The sequence below is a fragment of the Humulus lupulus genome, chromosome X (genome assembly GCF_963169125.1).
Source record: "Humulus lupulus chromosome X, drHumLupu1.1, whole genome shotgun sequence".
NCBI lineage: Eukaryota > Viridiplantae > Streptophyta > Magnoliopsida > Rosales > Cannabaceae > Humulus > Humulus lupulus.
This window is the reverse complement of record NC_084802.1, coordinates 185,425,693-185,437,915: the sequence shown is the minus strand read 5'-3', so window position 1 is coordinate 185,437,915 and position 12,223 is coordinate 185,425,693. Positions and strand designations below refer to the sequence as shown.

Sequence of the window (12,223 nt, the reverse complement as noted above, 5' to 3'; positions counted from 1 at the left end):
AATTTTTTTTTTTTTTTTTAAATATTGCAAACTGCCATGATTGATTGAAATTAATCTAATCTGTACAAATACAATTTTTTTTTTACTACACTTGCAAATATCATCATTGTTCGATAATTTCTTCTTCTAATTCCTCTTTTTACACTACAAGATGAAATAAAAAGAATGATAAAACTAAGTACTATTTTTCTACTCGGAAAAGCTCAAGCTAAAAAGGATTTACTCGCGTCCCATCCTTAGTTGCAAAGCTAAATCTGGTTGTTGGTGTAAACCAACCTGCGCAACTGAACTAGATGAACTTGGCACACCAAAACCGAAATTCAGCTCGGTCGAAAAAGGATGAGAATTCTGATTTTGGTGCCTTGACAACCCCTGGAAAGATGCATACCCTGCAAATCCCAATTCAGCTGCTCTAAAATTGGCTTCATTTGAATTGTTACCGGTTATAAACGTTGGACTGATAGCAGTGTCGCTAGTTGAGGCCGTGCCAAGAATCTGAGAAGCTTCTGAAGTTTTCAGCGGAGTTAAACTCCCCATTTCTGTGGGGGTTCTTAACATCCCTGTTTGCGGAGTGTACAAGACAGCCCCGTAATTTGAACCGTTGATGAGAAATTGACTTGACGAATTCTGGTCAAGCTGAAAATAAGTAGCCGCTGGTCTCATCCTGCCACAGTTAGAGTTGAGTGAAGTCAATTCACTTTGGGTGTTTATAGTCAAATCACCTCGCGGAAAGCACCCTTCTGCAGCAATTGAATTTGAGCCAGAAATAGTTTGAGGTAGAGAAGGCCTACTTGTAAGGTCACCAGCCTCACGATTTAGCAACCACTTCTCACAGTATAAAGATCTTTCGGCATCTGATGCTGTGTTCCATCCAGGACTGAACTTGACTTCAAGAGGAATAATAGCTTCAATTTTCTTTAAAGCAATCTTCCAAGCAACAGGCCCGAGATCTGCCGCAAATTGAGCTAAGCTTCTTGCATAACTACGCCCTATGTAAGCATCCTCTACCTATTAATATTTTGAGATTAAAAGAAGAAAAAATGGTCACACTATAGACATACATAATTTTTTCTTTTTAAAGAATCTTAGACATCCAGCCTTAAGACAAAGTAATAAACGTCCATTTCACTATGAATATTCTACAAATTTAGCAAAGAAATTTGGCCTAAAGACCAAGTAATTTCAACCATTTCTAAATCGCTCCTTCTCTCAGCACAATAGTCAGGATCACCAGGCTCAGCTTACCATTCAAAGGGCAGACAATTGGAAGAAGAAAAAAAATGTGGAAGTTTTGCCATTTACATACCTCAACTAATTGCTTTTGTTCTCCTTCAGGGGCAGCCAAGGTAAATGGCCCACTAGCAGAAGCCAAAGGAAAACTATAAGTATCTCGCTTATTCTCATCAACTGCAAAATGTTTCTTTCCATACTTTGCCACACTTTTCAATACCGAAGCTGAAAATCAAGATATAACAATCCACTGTTAATAGAAGAATAGAACGAAACAATTACAATGGAAAACTGAGCAGCAGATATGGAGTAAAAACATAAAGCTATTGCAAAAGCGACCTGGAAATTCGTTCTCCCAGTCGTACACCAAGTTATTACATGTCTCACCACTCAAAGACCCATGGAAAGCCTCAGCAGAATATAATTTGTTAAAATGTGGGCCTTTTCTTAAATTGTAAGCACTGGACCCATTGGTATTCTCCCCTACTGAAGGAGCTGTTGTATCTAAAATCAATTCAGGAGCAATATTTTCAACATAACTGTCGATTGACTTTTTATGTTTTTTGCCCGGTGGCCTGCCTCTCCTCACGATTTTTGGCTGCGGTTCAGATTCATCGCTCTCTTGCTTCAGATTCTCAAAGTCCTTTCGTGCAAGCTCTTGGATAGATCTTGCCTGAAAAGAAAAGAAAAAAAAAAGTCAACCTTCAGATATATGATCAAATACCAAATGAGAACCAAAACATAAGATGAACCAAGAGAAAACCTGTCGAAAGTATATTGTATCAGATGAATTATACTCCATTGCATTTGAACATATTAGAAAGACGTCTTTCTGCAAAAATTGAAATGGTAAAGGTTTCAAATTTCAGTCACACAGCCAAAAAATATCTAATAACAGTACTTAGAGAACCAACACCCCCCTATGTAGAAAATTGAAGGATATCCAGTAAGTTACTAACAAAGTCACAACTTCACGCTTAATCAGTTGATTGATTCTCTGCTAAAAAGTATTAATTTTTTTTATTTTTTCACTGTTATTACAAACGTGATGAGCAAAATCAAATGAGTCCATCTTTAGTTTGCAATTCATTCAGTTTCGTTCCCCGCTCCGTTTCCATACGCATTCAAATACTACTCCAAACATTAGGAGAAAGAGAGAAACAAAACGAGCTACCAAGATTATTCATGTTCTAGTCCATTCTATTATCTAGTGGTAGAGTATTATTCCCACGTTCTACACCAAATGAAAGAAAAACTGATATAGAATTTGATTGAATTGCAAACACTTCATTACAGAAACTAAACAAACCAAAATTTATAGAAGGAGATCACAGATAATTTGATGAAAGCAACAATGAAAGGCAATAGAAAAAGACAGATTATGCCAACAAACGATAACCAAATGGTTACCAACCTCGAACAGTTCCAAATAAGTATAAAGTCCAGCATCAAGTTTCTGCCTCACAGTTGCAAAGTCCATTGGGTTGTCAATGATTTCATGATAATCAGGAAGCTGTACAATAAATAATATAAAGATCAACTCAAGCAAAATGTAGTACAAATTTTATGATACAAAAATACAAGGATTGAACAAAAAGCACCTCTTCCGGATCCACAGGCTCAGAGAATACCCCATAAGTGTCCTTTCTGCAGAAAAATTCAAATAAGCAATCAAATTCAAACCCCAGTTAAGTTCTTAAATCAAAAGACAGAAATGGAACTTAAAACACACACTTTTGAAGCCTGTCAAGGATGAACACCAACAACTTTTTGTCTGGCAAAGGTGTCGTGGGACCGGACTCCACCTGCAACCCTGTCCATGTCCACATATAATTGGAAATCCTTAAACTCAGTCACTATACAAAGGAACATACATTCCCCACGAGATTGGGAACTAGAGAAAATTCGATGATACCATACCATGTATGCTATTGCCTGTCGCTTTCAAAACATCATCATCCTGCAAAATTAAGATTAAATCAATATCAGTGGAGAAAAAAGAGTACCCAATTAATATAATCAAACATAAATACTGTTGTCTATGGCCAAGAGAAGAAATTTCTAATAAACAAACAATAATTCAAAGGGGAAACGGGGAAAGTAATCAGTAAAAAAAGCCACCAGAAGCAGAGGAGGAAGTACATACAGGTAAAAAAAGGAATAGAGAAATAATTAAAGAAAAGACAAATTGAAGCTTTTCGGACCCAAAACCAAAAAAGGTCTGGTATTCAATAAAGACTACAAGATAATAATACATATAATATATTTTATAAATAATGAAGAATTAAAATAGGAAGTATATATATAAAAATAAAACCTGGAAAGAGGCTCCAGATTTCAATTTAAGATTTATATAAATTTAAATATTGTTATCCAAACATGACCTAGTCAAGTACACACATGTCCTGATGTCCACTCACCCCAAATCCAACAAGTACCACAGAATAATCAATAATTTCATACTACGCGCGAAATCCCAAAAATCCAAATCCCTTTGTTTTACAAAATTAAACACATTCTCTGAAAAGGGACGAATCTTTGAGCTTCAATCTTTCTGAAGTTTTAAATTTATAAATACATAACCGATAAGAACAGTTCCGATTCTGAGTTTTTCTTTTTCAGTTTTTTCAATTTTGAAAATGCAACGGAAATTACTCTCGGAAAAAAAGCGAGTAAATATTGATAATCACCATTGGATTAGATCTACGCCTCTTGGAATCAACATTGAGATCATCCTCATCATCCGCATTCGAATTTAGCGGCTGGTTGTAGCAATCGGAATTCGAGTTAAGGCCGAGTACCAGCTTATGCTTCTTCTCCTTACGCTCGTCGTCGTCGTCGTCACCGGCAATAAATTCCGGCGAGTCAGTGTTAGAGGTCCGGCGAGAAGATCGTTGGCTAGGGTTAGAGTTAGGTTTTTGTCTCTGTAGATGTAGCTCTTCTTCTTTTTGTTGTTGTTGTTCTCTGAGAAACCGTTTTTGTAGATCTATGAGAGAAGGACGGCCCTTTTTCTTCTTCTTCGCCACCGTCGTCATCGTCGCCGCCGTCGCCGCCTCCGGTGGATGATGCCTTCTCCTCCTCCTCCTTCTCAGCCCTTTGTTCTATCTACTTTTTCTCTATTCTCTACAAATCACTAGTGCTTTATTTTTTTATTATTTTTTTAAAATATTTTTTTTATTTGGCTTTTTTAATAAATCTTTTTTTTACCATTATTTGAAATTATCCAATGTAACACAGGGTTTAATTCTATTATAATTTAATTGGGCTCCAAGTCTTTTCTATTTACAATTTAGTCCTTCCTTTTGAATATTATTAGTATTATACCACAAAAAATAGGTATTAATTTATTTTCCTCTTTAGTGAGTCCATTTCCAATACAAATGTTGTTAATATTATTTGAGATCATATTTAATTTTTTGTTTCAACTAATGAAATAAGATTTTTAAGAACTAATAGTGATGAAACTAAAATACAATTGAATGAAGACATAAGTAGGGATGCATACGGGGCAGGGAGTGCTCTCTCCATCCCCGTCCTCGTTAAGAATTTTAATTCTTGTCTTCATTTTTATCCCCACATATTCTCTATTGGGGATAAGGCATTGCTCCCCATTAATGGGGCAGGGAACTCCCACAGGAACTCATTTATTTAGATTTAAAATACTAATTGTTATCCCCGTTTCCTCCCTCCATTCGTGGCTCTGCACATTGAGTCTATGGGCCACACTGAAGGGACTTAAGGCCTAGATCAGGCCCAATAGGCGAGGAAGGAGTGAGTCCCGACGGCTCAAATATCAGCAAAGCCCAAACGTTATCCCAGAATGAAAGTCGGGACCATGAAGTTGGCATGATTCATCTTCCCAGACCCCTCGTATGGTGTTGTCCGGGGTGCGATAAGGATATTGTTTCCTCCAAATCTAAAAATGGATCGGGACGGTAGCAGATGAACCTGGGCTCTGGTAAACAAACCAGAGCCTTGGTAAATAAAGAGGGATGTTAGTAAACGAACCTGAACCGGGCAACCAGGTTGAGCGTGATAAGTTGTCCTCGATGCTGACATCACCCTGAGAAACACAGAGTTTTCTCCCCATAACTAACCTGCAGAAGAGGTTACATACGGAATGTACGCCGTAATTTCAGAACCAAATTGCCACCACTCTGACAGATCCTGTCCCTCGGATCTCCTTAGAAGCCCACGCGATTCAGACTGAAGTTGTGTACTGTTGTCAGTCTTATAGCATGGTTACACTCAGGCCAGCCCAATGGGCCCTGATTAGTGCATTTTATTTATTAAAATCCTTTGTATTAAGTCTCCATCAATGAGCAAATAGTGTTTACACCCTTATTGGGCCCGGATTAGTTCGGCCCAAACCTAGAGCACTCAACTGCCTATAAATATGAAAAGTTGTGCACTGTGGAAAGGATTCGATTTTTCTCTTGTAAGCATACTCTGCTCAAATTCAGATAAAAACTCCATTACTAAAGCTCCTTAAGCTCTAATACAATTAACTCGTGGACTAATGCTCTTTAACGTCCCAACCATGTATAATCTCTTGTGTGATTATCTCTAATCCTTTCTTCTTAAGCTCTCTTATCTTTTATAATTATAATTTCTGAAAAACTCAGTAAACACTAATTACTATCTCAAATACAATTAAAATCTCTATATATATATATTAAAAAAAATACTAATATACTACAAAATCACATAAATAAAGATAAACAAATATGAAACACTATTAAATAAATGGTAGATACTCATTAGTTGTATTTTTACAAAGTATAACTTTAGTACTCTCTATTATCAATAATTATCATCAAGTGCATTGCATTTACAAAATTAGTATTAAATTGTACCCTAAACTCAAATTTAGTCAATAAGTTTGTTAACATGACTAAATTTTCCTTAGTAATTAATTAATTAAAATTGATTTGAAAAATATCATGATGTGTAGCATGATTTAATTAGTTCATGTTTGATTATGAATTTTTTTACTAGGTTGAAGAGAGTAAGAGAATATGGGTTTGAGTTTTTATATTTTTCACAATAAAGAAAGAGAAAAAAAATCTATTTAAAAAAATTGTTGTGTAAATCTAAGTTTTTTGTTTTTTATTAATTAATATAATTCATAAATAACAAAAACAAATTAAAACAAATTCATTCTTTGTAATAGAGGGTAATATAGTCACTATGAAAATTTTGTTGATCAAATTTGAGCAAAATGTATCAATTTTAACTTATTTTCAAAATTTAGATACTAAATGAGTATTGTTGATAATAGAGGATATTAAAACTATACTTTGTAAAAATACAAGATACTTAATGCGTAAATTTCCTTAAATTTTACACTATCTTCTAGTATCTTTCCAAACTTACCATTAAACTATTCAAGCGAGTTGATAGTCGATGCCAACACACCCAGTACAACACGAACCACCCAATTAAAAGATTAACACATTTTTTAATATTTATATATTAATTTTTATTTTTTGAATGCTTAATTTTAAAATTTTAATATGTTGAATTGTAATAGCTAATAAAACAAGAATAAATAAGACTTTTTCCCTCTGAACTATTAACACTTGCAATTCGTGCCCTCCGAATTGTTTACGTTGTTAAAAATTTCCTTCGAATATGAGACTTTTATTAGTTGAGGAAAAAAATTGAAGCATAATTAATCAAACAATAAATTTATTGTGCATGCAAATAAAACCAAAGCAAATAATACAACTAAAGTACTATTAAAGTTATTATTTTATATGATTTTTTAATTTTTTAATATTTAAATATTTAAATAAAACTAAGTAAAATAATATTTTTATAAGAAAAAGGAAAAAAAAGGAAAAATTATATTTTTTAATTAATTTACACGTGGCACTGACGTGAGTGCCCAAACTTCTAAATCAGCCTTCTATCAGCTGGATGTAGGCAAAAACCTCGAAATTTTATTTTCTCTTAATTTATTAAAAAATAAGCTACAGCGACGACAACACACGATTTGGCCTTCAAAATTCTTGATATACTACAGCGATGACTTCCAGGAATTTGGAGGGAACAGGAGGCGGGAACTGACTATAAAGCCACGACATGTCGTCGCTGTAGGGTGTTTGTCTCATGTCGTCGCTATAGGATGCTCAGGGAACTCAACCGTCCAGAGTTGGTTGCCTATTTTGCACACCCTATAGCGATGACATGTCGTCGCTGTAGAGTCCAATATAATCCACTAATCAATTATTTTGTTATCTACAGCGACGACATGTCGTCGCAATAGGGTTCAAAATAAAACATGGGGACGTGAACCGCCAAAAAATTTAAGTCAAATTTTACTTCCTACAGCAACGACATGTCATCGCTATAGAGTACAAAGAGCACACGGTGGGATTCATGTACTATTCACTATCTTATAGCGACGATATGTCGTTGCTGTAGGGTCTCACCGTTTGAGTAAAACGGTGCATTTGATATCAGCGACAACTTACGATGACCTATAGCGACGACAGGTCAAAGTGATATAACCCCCAGACAAAGCCTTCTTCCTCATTCTGCTCTATTTTCTTTAAAAGAAAAACAGAAGCTTCTTTGGTTTTCTCCACCGCCCAACACTGCCTAACCCCGTTTTGACTAATTTCTCCCAAGTTTCGGTAGTCTAAACCCATTATCTTGCTATTATATCCCTTAATATGTATTTTTTTCTTAATATATGTGTGACTATGTATTTGGTGGAAATGAGTTTTGACTTTTTTTTTTTTTTTCTTTTTTAGATTTGGATATTGGATCATCATCCCGAGCCTTTGTCTTTGGATAATCTCCTATCCCGAGCCTTGGGTAATTTTTTTTAAAAATATTTTGTGATTTATTAATGGTTAAATTATGTTTTTAATTGTGTAATTGGCTATTTTAGATAGTGTTGAATTTTTTTTTTCATTTTAGGAATTTGTAGAGTTAATTTAATTAAATTTGTGATTTTTAATTTTGTTTTGTGTTAATTTAATTTAATTAAATGTTATGTAATAAAAAAATGTATGATAGGTTAAATATATGTATATAAATATGGATATGTTTATATGTATATAAATGTGAATGTGAAATATATTTTTAAATTGTGTGGTAGGTTAGATTAATATGATTAGATGTTTATTATAATTTTTTTGTTTTCAATTAAATATTAGATGATATAAAATATTAGATGTTATAAAAAATGCATATGATAGGTTTAGATATTAGATGATATAATTTTATTTATTAATATATGTATGTTTATTTTTTATGTGTATATGAATACATGTATAAAAAATGTGAATATGTTTTTATGATTTATTGTGGATGTCAATATTAGAATTTAAATAAAAATTAGATTATTATGTTAAATAAATATAATTAAATGTTTATAATAGGATTTATGTTGGTGATATGAGATATAAATCTACAAAATCAATTATATGTATGTTATGGGACTGGTTTTTGTAGTTTTTATGCAGGTTTTAAATTTTGGGATAGGTTAGATTATAGTCGTTATGCTGCTGAAATTTTAGTAGTTTTAAAAATATTAAACATTACAATTTTATTTTTAATTAATTTTAAAATAATTAATTAAAAATAAAAAGTACAAATTTTAACGATGTAATTTTAAAATTAGTGTTATTAGAATTGTTACGATTGTAAATTTTAAATCAATTAATTAAAAAATTATAAAGTGTAAATCAAACTAATAATACTAAATAGAAAATTATAAATATATAATAAAAAATAAAAAGTACAAATTTTAACAATGTAATTATAAAATTAGTTTATTATAATTTTTATGATTTTAAATCAATTAATTAAAAAATTATAAAGTGTAAATAAAAATAATAATATTAAATAGGAAATTATAAATATATAATTAAAAATAAAAAGTATAAATTTTAACAATGTAATTTTAAAATTAGTGTTATTAGAATTTTTATAATTGTAAATTTTAAATTAATTAATTAAAAAATTATAAAGTGTAAATTAAAATAATAATATTAAATAGTAAATTAATAAATATATAATTAAAAATAAGTAATAAAAATTTTAACAAAGTAATTTTAAAATTTGATAATATATTCATAAAATTTACTGATGTATTCATAAAATTCAATAAGATATCATAAGTTAATTGAAACAACTAGAGACAATACTACTTAGGTTTTGTTATATTACATTTTGGAGATTATGAATATTGTAAATTGGATTTATTATTTAATTAATAAATTGGTTTTATTTATTTATTTAATAATTTATTAAATAAGTTTTAATCAATATAAATAATTAAATATATATTTTTTAAATTGTATACCTACAGCGACCACATGTCACCGCTGTAGAAGTATTTTGAAATTCAAAATTTCAAATCTTTGCACCACCAACAGCAACGACATGTCGTCGCAATATCTCAGTCCAACCGAAAAAAAATATTTTCTACAGCGACCGACATATTGTCGCTGTAGTAAAACCCTAATGCGACGACTGCGTTTTGTCGTCGCCGCAGATTGCTACACATATGACCCTACAACGATGAATTCTTGATCTATTTATCCTAAAAAAAGTCTCACTTATTTTTTTTAATTTGGTCGGACCAGCCAATCCAGATGAGCACTACTATTTGAGTGGGTGGCAAGTCGGTACATGCCAACCTAACTTTTGAGTTAGGTGGGATATACAACCCATCCAACGCGCCCGATAAAACTCTATAAATTTCTTCCAAAGTATGAGTATTTCTAAAATAGTTTTGAAAGAACACATAAGAAAATAATAGTGATTACAAAATAAATGAAATAATTAAACAAGATAGGCAAGTTAACCCGAAAATGACCTAATTCTGTTTATTTCGTTCGAGTTTCGAACTGTGTTATTGTCTAATGGGGATCCCCTAATGGGGCAGGGAATTACCACATAGACTCATTTATTTAGATTTAAAATACTAATTATTATCCCAAATACAATTAAAATCTATATATATAAAAAAGTACTAATATACTACAAAATCACACAAATAAAAATAAACAAATATGAAACACTATTAAATAAATGGTAGATACTCATTTGTTGTATTTTTGCAAAGTATAACTTTAGTACCTTCTATTATCAATAAGGGTTATGTATTTTTAGACCATGTGTTTTGCCTCATTACCTGTTTGGACCCTGTGTTTTGACAAATTACTTTTTGGACCATGTATTTTCTAAAATAGTTCAAATAGACCTCTAAACCTGATTTGATCAAAGTTTTTTTAACTAAATTCACAAATAATTCATAAAACTAACAGCTCAGAACAAAAATATAATCATTCTGCCTAAGAACTGTGTTATTATATTCAATTTTTTATTAATCAAAATCACGTTTAGGGGCCTATTTGAACAATTTTACAAAACACAGGATCCAAAAAATAATTTGTCAAAATACAGGGTCTAAAAATGTATAAACCCTATCAATAATTATCATCAGGTACCTTGTATTTACAAAATTAGTATAAATGGTACCCAAAACTCAAATTTAGACAATAAGTTTTTTAACGTGACTAAATTGTCCTCAGTAATTAATTAATTTAAATTGATTTGAAAAATACCATGATGTGTAGCATGATTTGATTGGTTCATGTTTGATTATGAATTTTTTTACTTGGTTGAAGGTTGAAGAGAGTAAGAGAATATGGGTATAAATTTCTTCCAAAAGTATGAGTATTTCTAAAATAGTTTTGAAAGAACACACAAGAAAATAATAGTGATTACAAAATAAATAAAATAATTAAACAAGATACGCAAGTTAACTCGACAATGACCTAATTCTGTTTATTTCGTGCAAGTTTCGAGCCGTGTTATTATCTAAGTCGTTTTCTCGTAGTTAATGTGGGTCAGGCCCAAACTTAATGATGATAATAAAAATATATATATTAACACTGTATAATTTTAACAAAATTTATAAAATCAACAACCCAAATATTACAATTTTATTGTAGCCCAATATTTGTTAGTCAGCCTAATATGCATGGCATATATATTTATATCTTTATTTTTATTTTTTTGTGAGGTAATTTAATTTCAACTAATTTTATAAATGTTTACATGTGTTTTTTAGATTTAGTTAATGTAATTACTCAATTTACTCTAAAAAAAATTAGTTAATGTAATTGTGTTATCTCATGTTATGTATGTTAAATGTCTTATACATGCTTAGGTTTTGATATGTTTATTAATGTTTCATGATGAAGTTTTATCCTATAGTATCATAATCATGAAAACAAGTTTCATCCATGTATTGATTTTTACAAACTTCAAAGTTATGATAATTAATTTGCATTTCACTTCTCAACATTTTTATTGTGCACAAATTATTATTGATAATAAAACATTAAAATACCACATGGATTATGCTATAAACTTCAATCGTGATAGAAAGTAATATATTAGAGTAATTTTGTATTATAAATTATACCATTAACATGGTAATACTCCTATGAAACTTGTGACATTAATATTTTTAAATAACATAATTTGAACAATTTGTTAAATTTAGTTAAAATTAAGATATCCAAAATTTACATTCATTATAATTTAGTCTTAACAGGTTATAAAATGTAAAATAAATAAATCAAAAATATTAGTTTTGCTATCAATTAGTGTTTAATGAAAAGAATTTGTTAAATGAATTTTTATTTTAAAAATGAATTTTCATATTTTCATTATTATTATTATTTTGGAAAAGCACAAATTAAAACGTGGTGTGAAATTAATGTAAATTCAATTTCCACACGTTTTTATGGCAATATTTCCTAGTAAAACTATGTACCACTTTGGCTTTGTAATAATTGTTTTAGAATTAAAAATAATAGGAATATTTGAGGCAAAAATACTTAGATTATAACGTTTTGTAGCACTTAAGTAACTAAATTATTTTTTTTTGTGGCGAAATGACATTTCGTTTATATTTTGATACAATTTGGTATAGTCGTTTATTCTGCCATGAATATGCCTG

At 30.7% G+C, this 12,223-nt stretch overlaps 1 protein-coding gene across 3 annotated transcripts; it reads right to left on the bottom strand.

Annotated features, from left to right (window-relative positions):
* Positions 1-50: 50 nt before the first annotated feature.
* On the bottom strand, positions 51-4,360 carry LOC133807375 (uncharacterized). 3 transcript variants are annotated; one of them, XM_062245669.1, is made up of 10 exons: positions 3,921-4,360; positions 3,151-3,190; positions 2,965-3,043; positions 2,832-2,877; positions 2,645-2,743; positions 1,994-2,062; positions 1,570-1,903; positions 1,307-1,455; positions 792-1,008; positions 525-664 (listed from the first exon to the last, which is right to left on the bottom strand). In XM_062245669.1, exons 1-10 carry the CDS (start codon positions 4,263-4,265, stop codon positions 660-662), a joined length of 1,383 nt encoding a protein of 460 aa, XP_062101653.1. In that variant the 5' UTR covers positions 4,266-4,360; the 3' UTR covers positions 525-659. The 3 variants fall into 3 exon arrangements, with proteins under 3 accessions (XP_062101651.1, XP_062101652.1, XP_062101653.1); XM_062245667.1 differs by having other exon boundaries at positions 51-1,008; XM_062245668.1 differs by lacking the exon at positions 3,921-4,360 and adding an exon at positions 3,377-3,512 and having other exon boundaries at positions 51-1,008.
* Positions 4,361-12,223: the final 7,863 nt, after the last annotated feature.